This window comes from Brachycentrus maculatus, unplaced genomic scaffold, assembly GCF_059751285.1.
Source record: "Brachycentrus maculatus isolate JH-2025_06_01 unplaced genomic scaffold, ASM5975128v1 h1tg000188l, whole genome shotgun sequence".
Classification (NCBI taxonomy): domain Eukaryota; kingdom Metazoa; phylum Arthropoda; class Insecta; order Trichoptera; family Brachycentridae; genus Brachycentrus; species Brachycentrus maculatus.
The window spans coordinates 1744010-1768753 of NW_028280939.1; the positions used below are offsets into that span (position 1 = coordinate 1744010).

The window sequence follows — 24744 nt, forward strand, 5'->3', positions numbered from 1 at the left end:
TCGATTGACTAGTTGGTCAAAATAAATACAAAGGTTTTTTCCCCTTTAACATTTATTTAATATTACTCTGGAATGGTAACTGGAGCGCAAAACTGATCACCATGCATGCTCTATGCGTCATTGGGTGATTAAAATTAATTCCTATATCCAAAATAGGAAATTTCGCTCATTTAATTAATTCCCATTTAGTATAGATTCATATGAAATTTTTAATATATTACTAAAGGAGTAAATTTAAAAAGCAAACAAAATTTAGTTTACTTGAAATAACTGCACCCTGCTTGAGACATCTCTTGTCATTTATTTAAAGTATTTATGACAGAAATATGCAATATAAGTCATAAAACAGTTTCAACCAGCAGTTTACCCAAAATTGCGCTAGGTTCGTGATTCCACTTTTAAGGGCTGAAAGAAAAATTAGTAAAAGAAAATTTCGTCAGATGGTGATGTTCCTTTTAGCAAACTTCCAAACCTTTTTTATATGATAGGATTGGTAATATTTCTACCCTTACTTAAACAAAACTTATTCGTACTTGAGGTAGATATCTCTGTATGAGTCTTTAAATGAAATATATTTGTGTGTAAATGTAAAATAAACTATTTTACGGATAATTTGTTATAATTCATGTTTATATTCAGTCACGGATTTCGTAAATTATTTCAAATTATTGTAAAAATTTCCATTATTAATTTATTCTGAATCTTAAAATATTGAACGTTTCCACCATTATTTTGTTTTTAGATGAATATGCTATTTTCATTTCAATTATGTGTGTTTATCATCAATACTGTGAAAATGTCATGATTCAAAATACCATCGAAAATAAGTCACCATTTTTTTTCTCTGAAACATATTCCAAAATGCAATAATATGCACTCCATAATGTATTTTTGAAAACAAATGTTTTTTTTCTAGAACACACTTACGGATGACTTCACGATGTACATAAATTGCAGCGCAACATGGCTTCGCTAGAAGATAAGAAATGATATGGTTTTGGTCTCAAGATGTGTTTAACTATATCCATTATCTCCTTTAAGAACTTCCTTTCTAGGAAGTTCTGATACAGTTCTTGCTTCAAGGATATATTTTCAAAACTTTCGAGCTTTCACTCTGATTTTTTATGGCGTGTCCATAGACAAGCACAGTAAACGGAAACAGGAGTTGAATATCAAACAAAAGATGAATACGAAATGGATCGAATGATATATGCATTCGTGAAGACTTTTACTCGTATTTAGGAACAATATTAAAAAAGACTTATTTTTTTAATTCTCATCAAAGATGAAGAAGAATCATAGGCTGATTTTACCACCAATAGATGTATCTTGTGAAGTTCTGGTGATTCAAGAACAAGGTTTCTAAATTGGTTCATATATATAGAGCTTCCATGAATTTGAGTAGTGTGGTTGCCAATATGGGTAGAATTGGTGAATGTTACACGTGTGTAAAGTGATCACTTAAACCAGCCTATGACGGTCGTCAGCCCCGTAAATGCCCAGACTCCCATATTCTTCTTCATATTTGATGAGATGTAAAAATAATATGAAAATAACTCCTGTAATTGAAGATAATCCAGATTTTGTGAACAAGTATTTGGACACACTCAAACAAAGACTTAGTTCGTTTTGAACGTATTTTATTGGCAGTGTAATATTAATAATAACAATAATATATCTAACAAACGTCACTCTTATTTATATGTAAAACTGCCTGGAACCCTTCGCCTTGTGCCGCCATTGGCACGCAGTACGAAGGACCAGATCCTTGTCTTGGTCTGCCTCTCATCCTTATAGGCTGCAGGAGTTCACATCCGGACTCTAACTCATCTTCTCCTGTGAAAAAAACAAATACATTCATTAGCATAACAAGAATGAAGTTATTGATGATATCTCTATAATTATCTCATTCATAGAGATCACCCTTTTTGGTTGAATACTGGTAATACGTACGTTAGAAAGTGTATCTGTATGTTCTGAGGTATCTCTACATGAGAGAGAACGGCTATTATCCTCGGCTCTACCTGACCGAGTTTCTCCAGGGTAGGCTTGGCTACAATTGTTTAGAGACTAGAAGGAATGTGTATTTGATTACGCATTTTTATCGATTGTTGCGCGGTATGATCGATAATCCTGAAATTATCCGGAACATTGGTCTGTATGTTCCCGATAGTTACCTAAAACAGCGTCGACATAGATTGTTTAACATTCCTATAGACAGGACCAGCCTGCCGATGGCTATGTTGAACAATATCTCATTGGAAATTGATCAGTTCCATGTGTCTGAAGGAGTTTTTCGAAGTTGGATTCTTCTACACCTTTAGCAATAGTGTCCTTACATTTTTTCTATTTTTGTTAATGTATACGATTTAAATTTAAGTTTGTAATGTATATATTATCTATAAATAAAATAAATTGAATTAAATATATTGAACCCATTTTTATATTAATTAAATCAAAAAAAGTATTAGAATAACATTTCTACAAAGTAATTCATAAAATGGTAAAAGTTAATTGAAAATTAATCATTTTGATAGGTATCTTTAGAAGTCTAAATACATATTTTTCGAGATATCAACCGTGTTACTACAGATAAAATATATTTTTAAAAGGTTTAAAATTTGAGTTAAAGTATCGTTTTCAAACGAAAGAAGATAAAATTTGAGCATCCCCGGTGTTAAAATTTTCAATTGGCTGCTTTAAGTAATAATTTTATACACTTGTATAGTGTTAACCATTTTGCTCATTTTTAAACATCCATATATTTCGCAAATATTCAACTATAATATTAACCGTCAGTCAACATTTCAACGAATCAAAATTACTGCCAACATATACAAAATGAATCTAACAACAGTGCAAACACACATTTTTCAAAAACTAAAGCAATATGCATGTTCAGTATGGGCAGAATAGTAAACGGTACACAATTGTATAAAGTGATCACTTAAGCCAGCGAAATACAGATTTTATGAAATAGAATATTCAGATTTCCATCCTTTTCAGTATAAAAACGATATAAACCTCGTGTTTGTTGAGCCACATTGTAATTTTTTTTAAATAAAAATATAAACCTTTGGATCTGGTATATCTATGAGTCTTCTGTGGATAATGCCTCTTGCAGGGGGATGGAGAGGCATCATTGTCCATGTGTCCGAAGGTCCTGAACTGAAGAGTGTGGTCCAAAGTAGGAGCGGCTGTCGGTCTAGGGGGACCACCAACTTGGAACGTGGCGTATGGGCTTATTTCATACATATCTAGAACAAAAAATCGTTCAATTTACCATTTTAATGTTGTAACTGTTTTAGAGAGCTAAGTGTTAACCCATAGCAGTCGAATGCCGCCATAAAGGCGACAATCATGGTTTGTCGTACTACTCGAGTGCCGCCTTTAGGGCACCAAGAAAATAAAGTCTTAATACTCAATGTCAAAACATTTATATGTATATCGTTTTTTTTTTTACTTTTCAATATATTGTTATTAAACCAGAATCATATAAACACAATTAAATTGTGAAAATTCTGGAAATTAGATGAAATTGGGGGTAATATAAAACTAAAACCATTGTTTAAGACTACTTCAGATATCGGAGACATTAGTCCAGTGGAATATGGAATAAATATCAAAGAATAGAACCACTGATTTTTATTATGCCTCTCCTTTGGGAATCAAACCCGAAACCTGCAGTTCGGCAACCGAACGCGATTATCATTACAATATGGGGGCAGATTTTTTTCAATATAATTTTCATTTCCAATATTTTTATTGTATTAGAAGTTTAAAATATGAATCGTTAAATACTATTGTTATTCCACATGTAGATTACTGCGCAACAATATTATATTTAGCAAATGAAGGAAATTAAAATGAATTAGAAATTATACAAAATAAAACGATGAGAATAGTTCTTAAGAAAAATCTTATAATAATGTAGAAAAAATGAGAGAAGAACTAAACTGGTTACCTATAAAAAAAAAGAGATTAAAATTTAATATACTGATATTTAAAAATAATTTTTTAACCATAAATTACCAAAATATTTCAAGGATAAAATAATTTTAAACAAAAAAGGATAGAATAATACTTTTATGAAAAAAATACAGTCGCAAAATTGTTTAATGTATAAAGGTTTAAAAATGATGAAATGCTTGAATGTATGAAGAATGAAAAGAGTCTGAAAGAATTTAAAAATAAATGTTTTGTGTACTGTAAGGAAATGTAAATGTAGTAAATTAAGTGTAGGTACAAAATAGTTTATATTATGTAATATAAGCTAATTTAAGAAATAATAAAAAAATATACATAAAAATATGCGATAAGTAAGATAATCAATAATTACCTTCAGGATCTCGCCTCATCTTCTCTGGACCTTTGATAGGAGACGTGGAATAGTCATGTTGACAGTTCCTTGTGTTCTGTTGTTCAGCACATATGGTCTTCTCATCACTGGCTTGTGATTGGCTGCGTTGTCGGTCCCCGCCGTATACCGATTGGTCGTTGCAGTTGCAAATGACGCTAGAAAAAATATAATACAACCGTTGAAAATCAAAGATGAGATTAATCAAGTTTCCCAACCTTATCAAAATCTTTTGAATTTAATGTTGACATTTAAAATCTGGTAACTATACATTTGGGCAGAGATTATATGTCGCGGTTACTGAAGTAGATAATCGTAACTTCTATTTGGTTATAAAAAAAACTAATTTATTTTTTTGTCTTCCTTTTCACATTGATTTTTTTATAGAAATGTCAAATCGTAAGAATTTTATTTTAATGACCTGATGATGGAATGATCTTTCAAAACCGGTAACCACAAATAAGTATTTTTAAAAGTGGTTTAACACAAAGTGATTTTTTGCCATACCACAATGTTATCAATGTTTTTAAGTTACATTTTTGGTAAGCTTCCACAGCATTTGGCATTGTAAAAGAAGGGGCATTAGTCATGGTTACCCTAGCTTTGTTTGGACTTGTTTACACAGTGTGTGTAATTATGTTATTAAAATAAAAGTACATTCCCTTGGGAGTAGTAACATTATTTTGCACAACCCTGAATATACAGCACTGGTCCAGTTAGAGAATTTTCATTCACAAGAATATGTCAAGTTCGTGTGAAATCGGCTCTTCTTTGAAGTTTTCACTATGAAAGCGCATCCCTCGATTGATAAATATTCTAATTTCATCGTTATAATGACTATGTACTTTGAGTTTAACAAACATTTTGTAAGATATTTCACGATGTCTTTCAACATTATCAATTATCAAACCTTTAAAACTAAATTTATAAAACATATAAGACTCACCCCTGCCTAGACTCCATGCCAAGGAATATTTATTTTTATTTTTAATTTACTTTGTTTATTTTAATTATCTTTGTTTATAAAAAAAATATATTAAAACGAACTCCCTTTCTAAACACAAGTATCTTCTTTATTATAGAGGTAGAAACGTTATATTTAAAATGTTTTGTATATTCACCAACTATTTTGTATTATTTTAATATGTATTTTGTTAAAAAAAAAATCAATAAAAATAATAAAAAAAAAACAAAAAAACATCACCATTAGACAAATCCGATATTTTGTAGGCAAAAAAACGTTTTTACAACAACAAAAACCTATTTTTCAGTTAAAGACGTTAAATTTGTTAATTCTAGAATATAATTGACGAATCGAAAACGCGTACGCTGTGACAAAGCCTCCTATTCCGACAGTCGAAATATTCACTGACGCCATCGTTGGTATAGCGACGGGCTGCATTTTTACCAAAGTAAGATTATCCAATAAGACCATAGTTTTTATTGAAAAAACAAATAACACTTGTATACATTAGTAAAATTGTGGTGATATTTTAATTATAATCACTCAATTTTTTAAAAGTTAATCTGAATTTGTACCTTCTTTTAGCCACCAGCAGATAGAGAACCGACAGAGTTGATATCGCTGCAAGGGATGCCAATGTAATTGAGATGAGATTGAATATATTATCATGTGAGCCTTCCATATCATTTGGCAGATTGGAAGTAGGAATGTATGAGTCAGATGACAGTAGAGCTGAAAATATAAAAAAAATGTTAAAAAGTTGTTAAAAAACTAAATTAGAAAACTATAATTTTTAATTAATTAATTGTATTTCGTTTTTCCATATTCACCTAAAAATTAAACAATTATATTTATTTTCTTTTTCGTCAAATACTTTGTAGTGATGTGTTTGTTTTTTATTTTAAATTTATTTGGGAAATATCATTTTTTCCTAAAGACTATTGTACGTATGTTTTGATGCAAACTATAAAATACCACTGATGGTATATGCATCTAAACACGAAACGCAATAGAGATTAAGAAATTATGATGTTTACCTAGTAAACATTATAAAAAAAAGTTTATCGCAAAGTGAAAGTGAGTGAAAAAGTTGAGGAGGAAGAGATAAAAGGAATCAATGATATAATATGGGTATTTTGTGATAGATAATGGTGTTTCAGGCGTTTATTTAAGATTATTAGAGATGGTAATTTAGATGCCAGAGAACCTGCTGTTTGAAAATTTTCAGTGATTCCATGAATATATTTTGAAAGAACTTTTTTTCTCTGTATTAAAAAAAAAGTTCGGGCTACATAAAATTCCTAAAAGTGAATTTGTCAAAATTGAGAGATTTGTAAAAAGGTGAAAAGCATTACGTACCCCCCGAAAGCGTAGTAGTAGCCGCCCTTAGAATGGCCTCCCCTTTCCCGGCGTGGTTCTCCGCTGTGATCCTTATTTGGTACCAGCTAGCCGGAGTTAGGGACGTAATCACAAGAGGACCCTTGTTGAGGATGCTGACTGCGTTCCACGTCACCCTCCCGTCTGCCTCGCTCTTCCGCCACTCCGCAGCGAGGGACAGAAGGGGACAGAGCGACCCTTCGTTGCCACTCAGCGCTCGCTGGACGTCGACAACGATGCTTGTTGAATTACTCCACGTGAGTGAAGACCAATCCTTGGTTAATTTTGGAGCTAAAAGAGAAACACTGTTTTAAAAAATCTTGAAAAAATATACAAAAAAATACTATTATACCATTTATTATATAACCATTATATCATGAGTGTAAGTCCCTCTCCAAGCACAAGAGCTCAGTCTCTTTTTTGGAGAGGCACAGCGAATCTAAATATAAAAGTTTTCCATATGTATAAATGTTTAAAATGTATTTTGTTATTATAAAAAATTTAAATATATTAAATGAAAAAAAAAATAAAAAAATAAAAAATGTAAAGGTGTTTGGTCATGACTGTTGAATGCGTGTTTGTGTGTTTTTTTAAGGACTAAGTTCTATTTCTTTAAATATGAGTTCTGAAACTAAACACGCGAAACACTAAAATCTTTAAATTCAAAATTTAAAAAAGAATATCACGACCAAGCTCAGTATTTTACGATAACGTATGACTTTATACACAATTCACTTAACTTCGTGAATTTTTAAAACCCATAACTTTGTTCAAAATCAAATTTTCCTTTTGTAATAATAATAATAATCTTGCATGATTTACAAAGCGCCATTTTCGTAAAATACTACCTCAAGGACGCTTTCTATTTAAACGTCACTAATAAGTGTATATTTTCATGCTTTCAAAATCTGAACTGGAATTTCTTCAAAATAATCTATGTATTTAACAAATTGACATCAATATAGGAATAATTTATGCATCCTTTTTTTTGACTTCCACGCGATATATCTATATCGTTATTTTGGAAAGTAAATTTTATAAATAAAAAAATATTATAAAATATCGTTCGGTAAATTTTATTTACTTATAAAAACATTTAAATACTTCTAGTTTGTTTTTGTTTCAATATTTCTACTGCAACAAAAAAAAAATGGCCATCCATCAAAGCTTTCTTTCGAATAGCTTAAATTCTTTTCACGCAAAAAATGAAGTGATTTTTATTGGTAATATGAGTGCTCAGTTTTTACTTTGAAATAAAATATTTTTGCTGAATTTACATAAATTTAAAATTCGTTTCAGTCAGCTAAAATTTTTGACGAAAACAACAATTTGAATATAATTTCCTTTGTATCGCATTTTCGGGTATAAGCACCCCACCTTTTTAGTATATCTTCATTACCGGAAGACACTTTTCAAGCGTCAGCACGAAGGGTCTTGTATTTCCCCATTTCAATAGCCCTTAGCTTGGGATTTGTAAAAATAGGAACTGAAAGAAACGTACAATATAATTCCACGTACCTTCTCCTTTGGTGGTGGTGTGAAGTGGCTGGCTAAACTCCCCCTTACCTACCCTATTATAAGAGGCAATTTGTAAAGAGTATCTTGACCCACACTTCAAGCTCTCAATTTTGTAAGATGTTACTTCAGGCGACAGTTCCATTACTTGCATATTCTCTTCGGCTCTTTTGTAACTCAAGGTATAACCTGGAAATATATAATTGATTACATACATTTAAGGTATCTCGAGTAAGATTAAGCATTTTTTTAACTTGAAAAAAATAAAGGTCTGAGAATTCCATCCATTTGAATAGCTCTTTTATGAGATAAGATTTATTTTCAATTGGTTAGGGTGTTTGAGATACATTTTCACAATTACCTTACCTATCTTTACTATCGTACCTGCAGACAAGCCTCTAAAAGTAAAGGCTTTGCGAGTTATTCCTTTAAAAAAATGTTTTGGAACTAAATGAATTTATGAAAAATGAAACTACTATTACTATCTAGTTACTATTTAATTACTTATTACTATCGTACCTGCAGACAAGCATCTAAAAGTAGAGGCTTTGCGAGTTATTCCTTTAAAAAAATGTTTTGGAACTTAATGAATTTATGAATAATGAAACTACTATTACTATCTAATTACTAATTACTATCGTACCTGCAGAAAAGCCTCTAAAAGTAGAAGCTTTGCGAGTTATTCCTTTAAAAAAATATTTTGTAACTTAATGAATTTAAAGATAATGAAAATAGGTCGTACAACTTCCTTGCATAGTGATCAAAGTTATTTTGACCAAATGAGGTATGGGTTAGGCTTTGGTTGACTTCTGTATTTTGGATCTTGTGGTTCTATGTTGATGATGTAGATTATTATTAGCGTGCTTTATTATTTTAATTGTTGAACTTTAATCTATCTAAATAATGTATTAGAACAAATCTGAATATAATTTTATGACCAGATAAATACCTAGTATTGGTGAGCCCCCATCGGAAGGGCTTGGGTTCCATTGGAGGTGTACGCTAGATACCGTTGTATAGAGAAGCTGCAGAGCAGGAGGTCCAGGAGGTAACAAGCAAACCACGACATAAGTGATTTCATCAGATCCAAATAGATTTTTAGCCGAACATGTGTAGTTTCCGCTTACGGATTCATCGACACCTGAAAAAATATTATTAAAAAAAAAATCTGATATTTACGAAAAACAAAATTGTGGTCCACTTAAAATCGCTTTTTCATGACTACTGGTTTCGGAATAACAATTCCATTATACATCAATAAATTACATGGAAATGACATTAATTTTTCATTTGGTAAATGCTAGTATATCTTAAATCTTTTGACAATAATAATATATTGATAATATATTATTAGGTTAAAACCAATATTTTTAGCTTTTCCACTTTTTTTTATTTGACCAGCGACCGGGTTTCGTCGTTACCGACATCATCAGACTGGTCTGATGATGTCGGTAACGACGACCAGTCTGATGATGTCGGTAACGACGAAACCCGGTCGCTGGTCAAATAAAAAAAGTGGAAAAGCTAAAAATATTGGTTTTTATCTAATAATATATTAAAAATGCAATTCCATCACGAAGTGTCAGTGGATAATATAAATCTATTGATAAAATAAAACACCTTCTTTTATTTAGAAGACACAAAAATCGACTTAATGATCTATAAAAAAAACTAACTACCTAACTAACTAACCATCATCACGCTTCCCCGCAGGGGTAGGCAGAGAGAATAGAACGCCACATCACTCTGTCTTTGCAAACATTCTTCGTCTCTTCCACGTTCATGCATCTAATCTATAAACCTTGTTCATATTCAGCAAGGTAAATAATAAATGCAATTCTACATCCAAAACAAATGTCACAATAAATGTTTGAAGAAAAAGTGGTATTTGCTAAGCAAAGTATAAATGAGAAGTAGATGGATATTACCACACAATGACTGTTGAATTAATTTATACAATTATTAATTTATACTGTCCTTAAAATTTGGATGGAATAATTTGTTTAATTTTCCCATTGTCCCCCCATTTCCAAATCTCCCTCTAGCAAAAAAGGTCGTGTAGGTCAACAAAGGTAAACTTTTGGGTCGACAAAGATTCTACCGCAAATATATCCCTTTCAAATCAAAACTTGTAATATTATGAATATCATAGGTGTATCAACTGAAGATGACACATTCATCGTTTGTCCTGAGATGCTCAGACTTCAAACTTCTTTCCTATATAAACGAAAAATGTTTATTCTTAGGATGAGAGACATATTATATCATCCATAAAGTGACCAAAACAGTCAGTTTTTTTTAAAAATTTAATTTAATTTATTTATTTAATATCTTTTCAAACCCTGATCAGCACCCGATGGTGCATAGGGCACTGCACCATTGAAGCGCAGTTCTACAACACAAAAAGGAAAGGTGATCAGCCCCCCGCTTCAGGTACCAGTCGAGGGTAATATTGGATAAATGTAAGAGTAAAAAGTCATTTATATTTATTTTTACTCCCCTGGGAATCAAACCCGGGACCTCCAGTAGCTAAGCGTACTGACCATTACACTACGGAGGCGGATTATTTAATATACTTTTTTCATACAATTTATTACAATTTCTATATATTTCTCCTTAATATAATCTTATAATTTTAGCTGCGCTGAGCCTCTCCAAAAAAAGACTGGGCTTTTGAGCTTGGAGAGGGACATACTCTTGTTATTTTTTGTTATTGCCATTGTTATACATTTATACAGTGTTAAACATTTAAAATAATATATTACTGGGGAAACATACGAGTATATTATTGTACGGTGCGAGGGAATTATCTATATAACCATATCCGCTCCCTAGGTGGAGCATATGGAGTCCACAAACTGTCTCCAGGCTTTTCTGTCGGCTGCCAGCTCCCTTGCATCCTCCCAAGTCAAATCCGCGTTCCGAAGTTCTGACGAGAACTGCCGACGAATTGTCAGCAGTGGTCATCCTGGGCGGCGCGAACCTGATGCCTTGTAAAATAGGCAAGCTTGATTAAGGTTCTCAGGAGGCATGCGGAGTACATGGCCAAGCCAACTGAATCGCCTTTTCTTGACGACAGTTGTGACCAAGATTTGCTGCGTCCTACGCCTTATCTCTTCATTCCTCACAAAGTCAAACCACCGCACGTCTAAGATTCTCCGCAAACACTTATTCTCAAAGCTTAGTACACGGCTGCTCTGGGCCCTTGTAAGGTGCCATGTTTCACAGCCGTATAAGAGAACAGGAGCAATGCAGGCATTGTATAGGCGGCATTTGGTTTTCACCGAGTATAAATCCGATCTCCAGACGGCCTTCATACTGTTAAATGCGGACCCAGCGAGTCCTAATCGCACTCCCAGTTCCTTTTATCTAGATTATTTATTAGTTGGGAATTATCTACATTAGTTTATTTATTTATTGTATAGTCTGTATATGTTAACAGTGTTCGTTTCGTTTCTTTTTTTTTATAGGGTTTATGTCTTTTATATTTTTAATTTGTAAAGGGAGACTGTTGATTTTTTTATTATTTCTAAGTACATGTAATGTAATTTTATTGGTCAGCCTCCGTAGTGCAATGGTTAGCGTGTTTAGTTACCGTACTGAAGGTCCGACTCCCAGGGAGAGGCTGAAAATAAATATTAGTGATTTTAAACCATAATATTTATTTCACATTACCCTGGACTGGTTCCTGAAGCGCAGTGATCACCTTGCCTCCATGTAAGTAACGATCAAGATAAAACTGCGTCTATACGATGCAATGCCCTATGCACCATTGGATGCGGATAAGGGTTGATAGAAGAAGAATAATTTTGTTGGTACTGTTTTGTGTTGCATATAATAACTTATTGCAATAATATCATTAAAAATATCAAAGTATAAAGCCTTTAACTCACTGTGTATTAGGAGATTCCCTTCCGACGTGACTCTGTACTGGTGACCATGGCTTATCGTCTTCTTGGAGTGAGCCCAGTTGGTGCGCGGTGCAGGATTGCCTGCAGCCAGACAGCCGAGAGTTAATGGTCTTCCTGCTCCGCTTCTGACGAGACCTCCAAATGAAGCGATTCGTGCTCCAGCTTAAAACAATTGAATCATGTTAACACATGTTTCACTAACTGTTCAAATTGTCATAAAAAATGTGGATTTGCATGATTTCAAAAATTGATAGATAATGTAATAATTCATATTAAGTGTTGAAGGTCTGTTATTTTTGTTAATGAATCCAGCATTCTATTATATTTATTGTTTCGGCATTAACTTTGTGGAAAGACATGTTACAATGATTAAAGAAAACACTTGTTTTATACCACTTGAGTTTTATTAAAGACTACATGTTTCGGAAGTTAAACTTCCATCATTCAGGTCTGTATAGTAACTAAAATATAAAATATAAAATAGTTCTTTAAATAAGGAAAGGGGAAAGTTAGGGGAAGGGGGTTAGTCAAGGGGCGGAGTTTGAAAACAAAGAAAAAATGGAAAGCAAAGGTGAAGAATTTTGCATCAGTATATTACTTAATAAATTATTGTTAGAATTTAGGTTTTTTTGGATTTCTAAATTTTCTAAATAATTCATAATTTTGCCTTTATGTGGAACAAGGTGTAATAATTTTAATTTATGAGAGTGGAATGAGTGATTTGTATCTATTATGTGATTTGTCAATTCCGAAAAATAATTACTAACAAGACCGCTACGCTGTTCTTTAATTCTAATCTTCAAATTACTCGCAGTTTGGCCTAAATATTATCCAGCATTCGTAAACAAAAATTAAGACTGGTTCAAAACAGAAAGAAACGAATTTGAGATGTAATGAGCCTGTTGTAATTTATTTATCTTGTCCGCCTTCATAGTGTGGTAGCTATTGTGCTTGGCTACTATTATGGAGGTCTCGAGTTCGATTCCCAGAGGGGAAAAAAATAAACAGTATTTTATCTCTTTATATTTTTTATACTACCCTGGAATGGTACCTTAAGTGTGAGACTAATCACTTTGCTTTTATACAATAATCGATCATTTTAAAATTTCATCAATTTGATGTAGGCCCTAAGCACTATTGGATGCATTGATGGTAAGAATAGTTTATGTCATGATTTTATTTTCAAAATCCGACAAGCATTTTCGATATCTTTGTTATTGTAAAAACAGTTTATTTTTTAATCAAAAGTATACTGGGATAAAAAAATGTGTAAATAGCTCTTATCTGGAGAAACCCAGATTTATGGACAATGATTTGGACACAGCCAAAAAATGTTGTCAATAAATTGATCTGGTCAAATTATAAGCTGCATAAAAAAAAAATTAAACCATGTTTTCAGACTTCTCCAAGTGTGTAAAATAATCCTGTTAAATTCTTGTATACATCTAAATAAAATGATCTGTGCTAAATAAAAGATTTCTGAAACCAACTATAGATGGCTTCAGATTCAAACACTTATCACTTAACCAGTTTATGACAGGCCATAAGCCCCGTAAATACACCAACTTCCATATTCTTCTTCATCTTTGTTTAGATGTCAAAATAAAAATAAAAGAATTCAATGTCGTTGCATGTGTTTTTGATTTCTACAGTAAATATAACAAAATACTCGTGCGTATGTTATAATTAAGAGTTTTGATTATACAAGTCTGTCAGTAATGTGAGGTTTATTGTGATACTAATATGCGAACCATCTCGAGCGTAAATTTTCCAATATTATAGCCTGATATATATTTCCGTGAAACAATATAAGAATCTATTACACGAAATGACATGCCATTAGTGCTAAACCACGAGAGTTACCATGGAATACCACCCATAAACAATGGATACAATCAACCTACATTATCAGTACACACAGGCAATATAAGCAACCAAGAGTCAACAAGAATTAGGGATCAAATTCTGTACGATATATCATAGGATAATTATTAATATTTCGTAGTTATTTGAATAACTTATGAATAAATAATATGTTAAGCGTAAGTAAGCAGTTTTTATATAGAAAATATATGATAAATATATTGAATATCTTATATTTCATTTTAATTTCGTATGGAGATTAAATTTTAAAGAGTACATTTTATACATTGTAAAATATACGTGAGTAAAAAAATATTTTCGTTTTTTCGATTCCAGAATAATTCCAATTGAATCATCTATTTTGTATCGAAAAAATATGAGAAACAGGTAAATTAAATAATCATACATTTTGAGTAAATTTTGTACGTACAATATACAAACGTGGGTTGTAAAACGGTGGGATAAATGTTTTCACTTCCAAAATATTTTTCTTTCGCAAATATATGATAAATTTATGAAATAGCATTTTTTTTGTAAATTTTTTACGTACATTTTAAATAAAAATAAAAATTGATATATACATTCACCATAATTATTTTATAACACATATACAATTTTTGGCACATAGAAGCTGTTTTGATTATCGAGTCTTAAAGATCATTTCACGTATTGATTAAAAAGTTTGATGGATTCCTAGCCGTAGTAGTAAATTTCACTGTAAGTAAGAAAATTCAAGGAAAAATGTCACGCTTTTAATTAAAAAGTAGATAACCATGAAAAATCGATAGGGGTTTGTAAAACTCCAGGAAAAAGTTCTAGAAAAATGAGTTTAAAAAATTTGTATAAAAAATTAGTTAAAAAAAAACTAGCATCAAGTTTTGTATTCAAAGTCTTTGATTCGAAAAAGTTATACGCCAGTAAAATATAATCGAGATCATAAGAAAATTTGCATTAAAAAAGTCAGTATTTTTATTCGTGAGCAACGTAGCAATCTATGAAAAAGATAAGTTTTAAAATTTTTTTTCCAAAATAAACATATCACAGAGTGATGAATCTTTATACCTTTGCTGACCGCCGTTTCAATGACCGGAGAAGTAGCACTGCCTTCACCAGCCCCGGTACTAGCGGACAGCCAGAACTCGTATCGCCCTTTCTCCACCAGCCCTCGTACTTCCACAGAGCCTCCGAGTCCAGCCTTGCTAGCGGAAGACGCTTCGGCTATACTGACTTGTCGGGTAGTAGGAGCATTGTCACTAGAAAAAAATAGTGTGTAAGCATTGAACAAACCTACGCTGGATATAGAGGGTTAGCGACAAAAAAATCTAAAAAGTTTTTTTAGAATTGATAGCGAAGAATAGATTGCGAATGTGGACAAGATATAGGGGATGCAAATCATACGTTCTTTCAGTGTCCGCTGACAACAGAGAAGGAGAAATTTCTAAATAGCTTAACACGGGCAGGAATCCAACTTCCCACCCAAGTATCCACCCTTCTTTTTTAACCTAATTCTAGAACTGCGGGCACAATTTCTTCAATGATTTATCATTTAGCTTTATCGTTTAGCTTTAGCTAAACGCATAAAACTATGAACTTTTGTATTAATTGTTTTTATTTTTTTCTATAATTTTTTGTTAGAAAATAAAAATAAAACTTGACGCTGGCAGAAACATCGTTTCACCAGGTGACTGCCAAAAAAATAATTAAAAAATAATAATTGATAGATCAAACCGATGTATTTCCAAAAACGATTTATTTAATATTAATATAAAACATTTATAATGAATGTCCAGAGTAAAAATGTATTTGAAAACAAAGTATCAAAGCTAAGTCAATCATACAAAAAGATTTACATAAAGCGGAAAAACTAAGTCAATTGAAAAAAAAAACATTTAAAATGGTTTAAATAAGCATTTAAACCTCCTTTGTTTATTTTTCGTAGACACCAAGCATTTTTTAAGGAATTCATTTTTTAGGAATTTCAGTAGGGCTTCATATGAAGCTTGTTTGTGTTTGAGAGAGCTTAATGTGTGATTGTAAAAATGTAAAGATGATAAAAATTATGATTTATTACATTTGTAGATTTAAAAAAATATATTTATTTGTTCTAATATTATTAAACAGCACCACAAATATGAATAATGTTAAAATTTATTTAACAAATGGTAATAATATTAGAAATATACAGATTTTATATGACTTTCATAGAAATTTTCAAAATACTTCGGGAATAATGATTTTTCGTTACATTATTACCAAACCTATTTTATTTATTGTTTCGGCATTAACTTTGTGGTAAGACATGTTACAATAATTAAAGAAAACACTTCGTTTTTTACCACTTGAGTTTTATTATAGACTACATGTTTCAGAAGTTAAACTTTCATCATTCAGGTCTGTATAATAACTACATTATACATTATTCTGTTATTATACAGACCTAAATGATGGAAGTTTAACTTCTGAAACATGTAGTCTATAATAAAACTCAAGTGGTAAAAAACGAAGTGTTTTCTTTAATTATTACCAAACCTATCGAATTTTCGTCCTTTAGTCGTTTGCGTAGAATTATTTTGAGTGATAAAGCAAGTCTTTAAGTAATTTCACTGAAAACAATTTTGTAACATTTAATTTAACAGTAAATTTTGAAGAATGTTTCAATAACTCCTTTTTTCAAAACCATATGATTATTTCGAAGAAAAACTTATTTTTTCAATGCAAAGACGGTATTAAAAAAAATCGAGTACGTAAAATGTTTCCTGGATTTGGAGAAAATAAAGTTGTGACCTTAATGTAGAAAAGGGTTTAAAATACACAATGGTTCGCTGAGCCGGACTTTTCCCGAGTATTAGTGTCATTTAAATAATATGATGTCACTTTAGTACTGTTAAAACGATGTATCTCAGAAACAGGAGATACATCGTTTTAACAGTACTAAATCGATATATTGCAGAAATACACTTTATCATTAAACTATAAATTTTCGGTCTTTTGTTTACCTTCCTACTGCTCTATAGTAAAGTGTGTAGAATACGATTTTCCCGTTTGGTTTTTTTGGAGCTAGCCAGCTGACAAGAATAGCGTCGGCATTCAAAGAAATGGCCTTCAAGTTGGCCGGTGCACCAGGAACTGAAAAAAACCCATACAATTAATTTGATAATTCACACACATAAAGAAATATTTGTAGACGAAAATAAAGAAATGGCTGATTTAAGTGATCCTTCATCTATTGTGCAGTAACATTCACAAATTTACCCATACAAAAAATTTACTATCCCTTGCAACATAATGCATTGAATAAGTTCGAACAACCACAAATAAATCATTGTACGAACGTATTCAATGGTGTGTTATGTTGCAATTAAAATTAAAGTAACCCTTAACAAAAAAAGTAAATCCACTCACGAGTAGGAAAAGGTTATAATTCTTATTAAGTTGAATCCAAAGAAGGATCATAATAAGGAGTGTTGCATAAACCGTAGCAAAATTTCAGAGTCACTTGACGTTAAGTAATTCAAAAGATACATAAATCCACAAAATAAACGTAGTTGTGGCTAGTAGTAAATTGAATTTGCGTGGGTTAGCGGATACCTTGAAGATATAAGAACGCAGTATATTCACCATTTTAAACCAATATTTGTCTATAATAAAGCTCTGTTTGAATTTGGCACGGCGTTTGCTCACAGTCGTTGAAAAACAACGACGATTTCGAGAGCTTTTTGGAGCTATTTTAGCACAATTAAGAATTGAATTTAACGCATGACCAACATTAACCAAATCTTAAGGCAATATCCCGATTTGGGTCGTCATACCCATGTGGAAAACCCAAAGAATAAAAGGTATCTTATTACGCATTACGTGCTATTTCCAAAAACTAAATTTCATCACGAGTTCGTGGGACCGGATATTAATACCGAGCATGTTTTTGCATTTTAAATAAATTTCGACCCTTATTCATATTTGAATCTCGGGCGAACTAAAACATATTGTGTTTTTCTACGTTGGGTACGGAAATGGAAAAGCATAGTATGCTTACACCAATACAAATAAGATATAGGTATGCGTTACATACAAATGTGTGAATTCACTTAACGCGATATTCTATAGTTTATAGGCAGCAGCGCAGACAAATATTAATGAGCTAAAATGCATAAATTAACCTTTCCCGTATTTATCATACAAAAAATACATGTGATCTGAAGCGGGGTACTAAAATACCCCAGTTCATATTTGTATGGAAATCGTAGTACGCTGCTGGGTCATATATTCTATCTTCTTTCCAGCGAGTCACCAAAAGTTGACTGACGGCGGTCATCCGATAAGTGAGAGATCGGAAATCGGAATAATCTAATTGTCTCGCTCTCTCCTTGTGGTAATACTACATTAATTAAAGTGAATGAAATAACATGTCGCTAGCTGACAAAAAAATATGTCCTGAGATATAAGTACGTAAAATTCGCGGTACCTACAAAAACTATATTTCGAGACATTATTTCGAGACAAAAAATAAGAAAAAGGGAAAATTGTCTTTAATGTTATTTTTGAGAATACACAAATATGGAGTTAGCACCTCTTATATCTTAAGTCATCGAAAAAAAAAATTATAAATGGGGTATTTCAATCCCCTTGTTCGGGGTACTTTCACCACTGCAATAGATAGGAAAGTAATAATGACTTACTATCTTCTTCAGTGGTACAGAATACTGCAGGACTGAGGATGCCATCTCCCGCTCCAGTGTAGGCCAGCACCTGTATGGAGTAGTTGGTGTACTTCAGGAGAGCGTGGAGGTACGTCTCACTGCTACTGGTTCTCTTTACTTCAGCCGATGACACGTTGTCTTCCACTAAAATAAATATGGATATTAATAATTTTATAAACTTACTAAAAACATTGTAAACTGTGTGGTATGGTAATAAAACATCATCCTTATCATTCATAGTTAGTTCACTTTATGTAATATCACTTAAAACCACTTTGTGTTATTTTAAGTGGCATTACACAAAGTGAACGATGAATGATAAAGAGAGTGTTATATTAATTATTCAATTATATTTCAATACCTGTTTTGTAAACCTTTAATAATAACGCTTGGAATTTTCACCTACGCTCAACGATTTATGTAAATTAATATAACCAAAATAGTCTTTGTACTTGTAATATGTAATATTGACTCCGAAATTAGAGTAAATATTTTAAAAATTGAAAAATTAATATAAAAGACAAGTTAGTACTTAATTTCATGAGATCTGATTGATTCAGCAGTCGCATCGTGGTAATATACATATTTTTTATTTTACTTGATAAATACCCCTAATTTTCGAAGCCCATTGTGATTCGTGTTTTGATGCATTCAAACGGTGTTTATATTTTGAATACATCGAAATACGTGTAAAACAGATTTAAAAAAATATTGGTATTTACCGAGTAAAATTTAACTAAGAAGATTCAAAATCTACCAGAATGATAACGTTTAATAAATATATAGTGAAAAGATAATTGATGGCTTAGGCATTAACTTTGTAAGATTTCGTCATTATTTATGATTTATTTGAGTTTGTAAAAAGTTGTGCTCCTCTTAAATTTCGATTCCTTATTTTGTCAATTAGCACTGGGCTATAGTGCTGGAGATCCCAGAATTGACTCCCAGGAGAAAAATTCAAATGCAAGAGATTTTCAAACTCAGTTTTTTTATTATTCCGGATTGGTACCGAAAGGTAGGACCTATCACCTTGTCTACTTATAATCATTTCTTGAAAAAAAAATAGACTTATCAGATGTTGTATCCAGTGCACCATTAGTTATACCGAAAGGTCAGCATTACAGTATTCTGAACAAATTAAATATATAGTAAAAGCTATGATTTTTTTATAATAAAAATATATTTTTGGCAAACACATGAAAAAGAATTTGAAAGTCAGAGTAATCACAGGGCTTACGACTTGCCATAGAAGAGACCCCACTTATTTCGAAGAGACCCCTTTATTTTTTTAAATGTATTCAAGATACTTCCTGAATCATTTTACATACTGACAGACGTCTAAAAATATGATTTTTAATTTTATGAAGCTTATTATTTGACCAGTTATTTTTTTCGTATTATTTTAAGTCTTAATCCTTAGTTACAAATCTGGGTTTCTTCACCTAGGAGTTTTTCTCCACTTAAGAGCTGTGGCAGGTCGTATGCCTTGTAAATACTTAGACTTAAACATTCTTTTTCATAAATGCTGATATGTGAAAAATGTAAAAAAAAACTATATTCAGAAATGTTAAGGATTTTAGAACACGCATAATGTTGTGAAAAAAATGTTTTCATTTATTTTGGTGCTATTAAAATATCATTTTGTTTCGTCAATATGGTTACAATTTAAGGGTAACTGAATATTAGTTTTCGAATGCGAGGGGTAAGAGCGAGGCGTTTAAATATCATGTGGCTTGGCTCGTAATATTACGTAGGGGATGATAAACATAAAGTTTCAGTTGATGAAAACCGTAGAAACTTCATTACTGGTGTAAAACGGTTATGGTTTCAGCCAAGGTGCTTCTCGTTTCATTATAGGTAGTTATTTGTTTAGTACAATATTTTCTTAAGTAATACGACTCCAGTAAAACAAAAAAAAAACATTTCAGTAATGATTAATTTCAAAGCCACGAATTCAAGCGAGGTTTAGTATTGCTTTAGTAAGGGAAGTAAGGTCCATTGTTATTTGCATAAGCTGAAGGGTTGGAGGGTTAATTAATGCCGAGTGAGAAACTTGAAGGATTTATATAAGTGCCAATAACAACCCTGCTTTCATGACTACTCTCTTCAGCCCTTGCACGTCCAAAATTGCAGATATATAAATTTCTCCAATTAGTAAGTTTTCGTTGACTGAAAATTCGTTTGTTAGTTAAATTTTGGTACTTTGATTCAACACCCTATCAATACATATTTACTTTAAGATATATTTGAAATAAATTATTATATATTAAATAAAATATGTACTTTATTATTGAACATGTGTTTATAATATATAATCCGTCCGCCTCCGAAGTGTAATGGTAAGCGCCTCAAAGTCCCAGATTCAATTCCCAGGGAGGTAAAAATTATTGGTCATTTTTCACATCAATATTTATTTAATATTGATACATAAATATATATTGAATATTTATTCAATACTGGTACCCAAAGCGCAGGAGTGATCATCTCGCCAAAATATATATAACGATCATGATACCACTAGGTCAATACTACGCAGTGTACTATGCCCCATTGGGTATGGATAAGGGTTGGAAAATGAAAAAAAATATTGAAAAAAGAAGAAACGTTATTTTAATATAAATATTTTTTTAAAGATCACGATTGACAAATGACATCACTATATTATTATCTTTTTCAAAAAAAAAATAATGTTAAATTTTGCTTCAAACCAGCTATTATTTTTGAAACCACTAAATCCAGAATACTTTTGAGAAAAAAGAGTTTCTGAGTTAAACTCTTAACTTTCTAACTACATACTTCATAGTGACATCTTAACATTGAAAAACTTCAGAATGTCCTGGAAAAACATTTTTATTATTTAATTTTTATTTTTATTGATATGGTTTGCTGAAATTCCGAATAATCAAGGTTTTATTTTACTACTCGAAATTAAAATCATCCATTTTTCTTAAAATATTTAAGTTCAAATAATAATAAAACTGTTGAATTATTCTTTTGTATTTTTGATTAAGAAAATAAATTGAAACTGCTATTTTTAACTCCTCGTTAGTCACAAACAAAGAATGAGTGATTTGTGGCGATGTTTCTGACAGCTTAATTTTATTTGAAGAGTTTCAGTCTTCCATTACCAAGTTTCAACTGAAGAGAACATAAATTAATAACGAAGTAAACGAAAAATTACGGTAAAATGTTTCCAATTAACTTTTATTCCTATCAGAACGATATTATGAGCATAATGTTTCAATTTTACTCCAGTTCTCATCAATTAATCATTTCAAAGTGGAAATATTTCACCGAAAATGGAGATAAAAAAAAACAAATTTAAATTATATATTTTATGTACTAGCTGTACCCAGCTACGGGCTACTGTGGCTTAGTTAAGTTAAATGAAATATAAATAAAATCGAAAGCACACATTTTAAAAATGTTTTGGTTCACAACTATAGCAAAACAATAAAAATATTCAAACCTTTTAATCAATGATTCAATCGCAAACATTGAAACTTCTGAATGACAGCATTTGTCAAGAAGCAAGCTGTCCGCCTTGAGCTATGTTTATTTTTCCGTGTGTTGCTGTTACGTCCAATAGACGGTAAAAATTTTCGGGAAAAAAACGTGTGTTTTTTTTTAAACAAACGTTTTTTACCTGTCACGGGTAAATAAAAACAGGCGCGTATTCAAATGCAACGTTGTGACAAATTTTAAAATCAAACCTTAAATAACTATAAAAAAATTTACATCTTTGTTTTGGTACTGAATGATTTACTAAATTTTAGCTTTAAGAAATCTTTTTTTTTTCTCTAACCAGACTAAGCCACAGCAATACGTTGTTGGATAAAGTTAGTTAAGAATATAAACATTACGGTGACTTTAGTATGTTAGGTATGTTTACTAAAAATATGTATGTAGAGAACGGATTTATGAATATACTTACTGTAAATGTCTGTGAGGGGCTTGTAAAGTATTTTATACCCAAGCAGATTTCCCCCGTGGTGAGAACGAGGGGGGGTGGTCCATTCTATCTTGAGGCTCTGGGATGACAGCGGGGTGCATCTCACCGACTGGGGAGGAGACGAAGGCACTGGAACAAATAGTCGTCATTGAACGCTATGATTTATATTTCAGTTGCGAGGAATGTTAATTAAACGCCAACGTATTAAAGGACTCGTTAAATAAACGCCCATGCCAGCATAGTAAAGCGAAATTATCGCACAAAATTAAAATCTTACATTTACTAACCGTATAATATAATGTAATAACAAAGCAATGCTTTGCAAATATTTTGAGTAAATTATTTTTTTTAATCATACCTTGTTATTGCGCCCTTGAGGTTGTATCTTACTAAATGGCGATGTATAAATTATCCAAAGGTATTATTATAGTTATACATGAAAAATTAAATTTGGAAAAAGTTTGCTTACAATCATTCAGCACGTGTTCAAAAATACAACATCAGACCAACCTCCTGTCTCATCATAACATTAGTTTTTTGTAATGTAACATTGGACATTTATCATCATTACATTAGTTTTTAGGAATCCTACATTGAACCAACCTCTTGTCTCATCATTACATTAGTTTATTTGTAATGCAACATTGGACCTTTCTCATCATTACATTAGTTTTTTGGAATCCAACATTGAACCAACCTCTCGTCTCATCATTACATTAGTTTTTTTGTAATGCAACATTGGACCTTTCTCATCATTACATTAGTTTTTTAGAATCCAACATTGAACCAACCTCCTTCCTTGGTCGACGTGAGTATCGGCACGCTGGGCGGCCCGTTGCCCGCCCTGTTGCCGGCCGTCACGGTCACCCTGTACTTGGCGTACTGGCCCAGCCCGCTGATGGTGAACTTGTTGGCCGACGAGCCCTTCACGAAGGTGGAGCTGGAGTGGGCGGCGAGGGGGCTCGTCGCGCCCGCCTCCACCTCCGTCCAGTGGATCGTGTAGCCTTGGAGCGTGCCGTGCCACGACCCTATCCGAGGGGCCTGCAGACACGGAGAGTGATAATACAGTGGAATCTCTCATAAAGAGCACCGCCCATAACGAGCATCTCTCATAACGAGCATCTCACATAACGAGCAACTTTTATAACGAGCATCTCTCATAACGACCACCGCTCATAACGAGAACTCATAACGAACACCTCTCATAACGAGCTCTTCTCATAACGAGCATCTTTCATAACGAGCAACTCTTATAACGAGTACCTCTCATAACGAGCAACTCTCATAACGAGAACCTCTCATAACGAGCACCTCTCATAACGAGCACCTCTCATAACGAGCACCTCTCATAACAAGCATCTATCTTAACGAGCACCTCTTATAACGAGCACCTTTCATAATGAGCACGATGCACGAATGTGAAAGTAGCTATGAAAGAACGGTAAGGCGTTATATTCTCTCTGCCTATCCCTGCGGGAAAATGGAATATTAGTTAGTTAGTTATACTAAATTATTCGAATGTAAAATGAAATATTCCCTTCCGATTCCCAAAAATTTTATGTTGTTGATTATTATTTGTTTTCTATAGTGATTAGTTTTTCGTTGTTGGTTAGTTTTTCGTTTTAAGGTCAAATTTTAATGGGTTATGCGTAGGATACGAACCTGCCACGTGACTATTAGTTCTCCGGCTTCTCCAGCTTGTACTTTTATGTTTTGAGGTGGCTCTGATGGCGCTAAAAATTAATATAAAATATCAGTCAATATGTTTTAGAATAACCTAAATCATAATATATCAATAAAAAAAGAACACTTGATAAAATCATTGAATATGAATAAGATCAAGATGAACCTATTATAATTATGCTGTAATATATCTATTATATGCTGTAATAGATATAGGAGGATGCTGCGCATTCCTTGGACTGCAAGACGCACAAACGTCTCCATTCTCCGCGAACTGTCAGTGACAGAAAGACTCTCCACGACTTGCAGGAAAAGGATTCTGTCCTACTTTGGCCATATCGCCAGAAAGAACGAGAAGAGTCTTGAAAAACTGGTAGTAACAGGTACAGTTGAAGGTAAGCGGGCAAGAGGACGGTCTCCAACAA

General features: G+C 32.2%; 1 protein-coding gene across 1 annotated transcript in view; it reads right to left on the reverse strand.

Annotated features, from left to right (window-relative positions):
* Window positions 1–1623: 1623 nt before the first annotated feature.
* Window positions 1624–24744, reverse strand: part of LOC148307854 (cell adhesion molecule Dscam2-like) — a gene marked incomplete at its 5' end in the record, with an annotated part of 94833 nt that continues 71712 nt past the window's right edge. The window contains 14 exons of the mRNA XM_088262769.1: window positions 1624–1836; window positions 3075–3257; window positions 4340–4515; window positions 5897–6053; window positions 6681–6989; window positions 8217–8402; window positions 9163–9354; window positions 12107–12286; window positions 15050–15240; window positions 16984–17113; window positions 18664–18828; window positions 22619–22765; window positions 23428–23677; window positions 24299–24369. Of these exons, the coding sequence (XP_088118895.1) occupies window positions 1679–1836; window positions 3075–3257; window positions 4340–4515; window positions 5897–6053; window positions 6681–6989; window positions 8217–8402; window positions 9163–9354; window positions 12107–12286; window positions 15050–15240; window positions 16984–17113; window positions 18664–18828; window positions 22619–22765; window positions 23428–23677; window positions 24299–24369 (2495 nt within the window). The remainder of the gene's footprint in view (window positions 1837–3074; window positions 3258–4339; window positions 4516–5896; window positions 6054–6680; window positions 6990–8216; window positions 8403–9162; window positions 9355–12106; window positions 12287–15049; window positions 15241–16983; window positions 17114–18663; window positions 18829–22618; window positions 22766–23427; window positions 23678–24298; window positions 24370–24744) is intronic.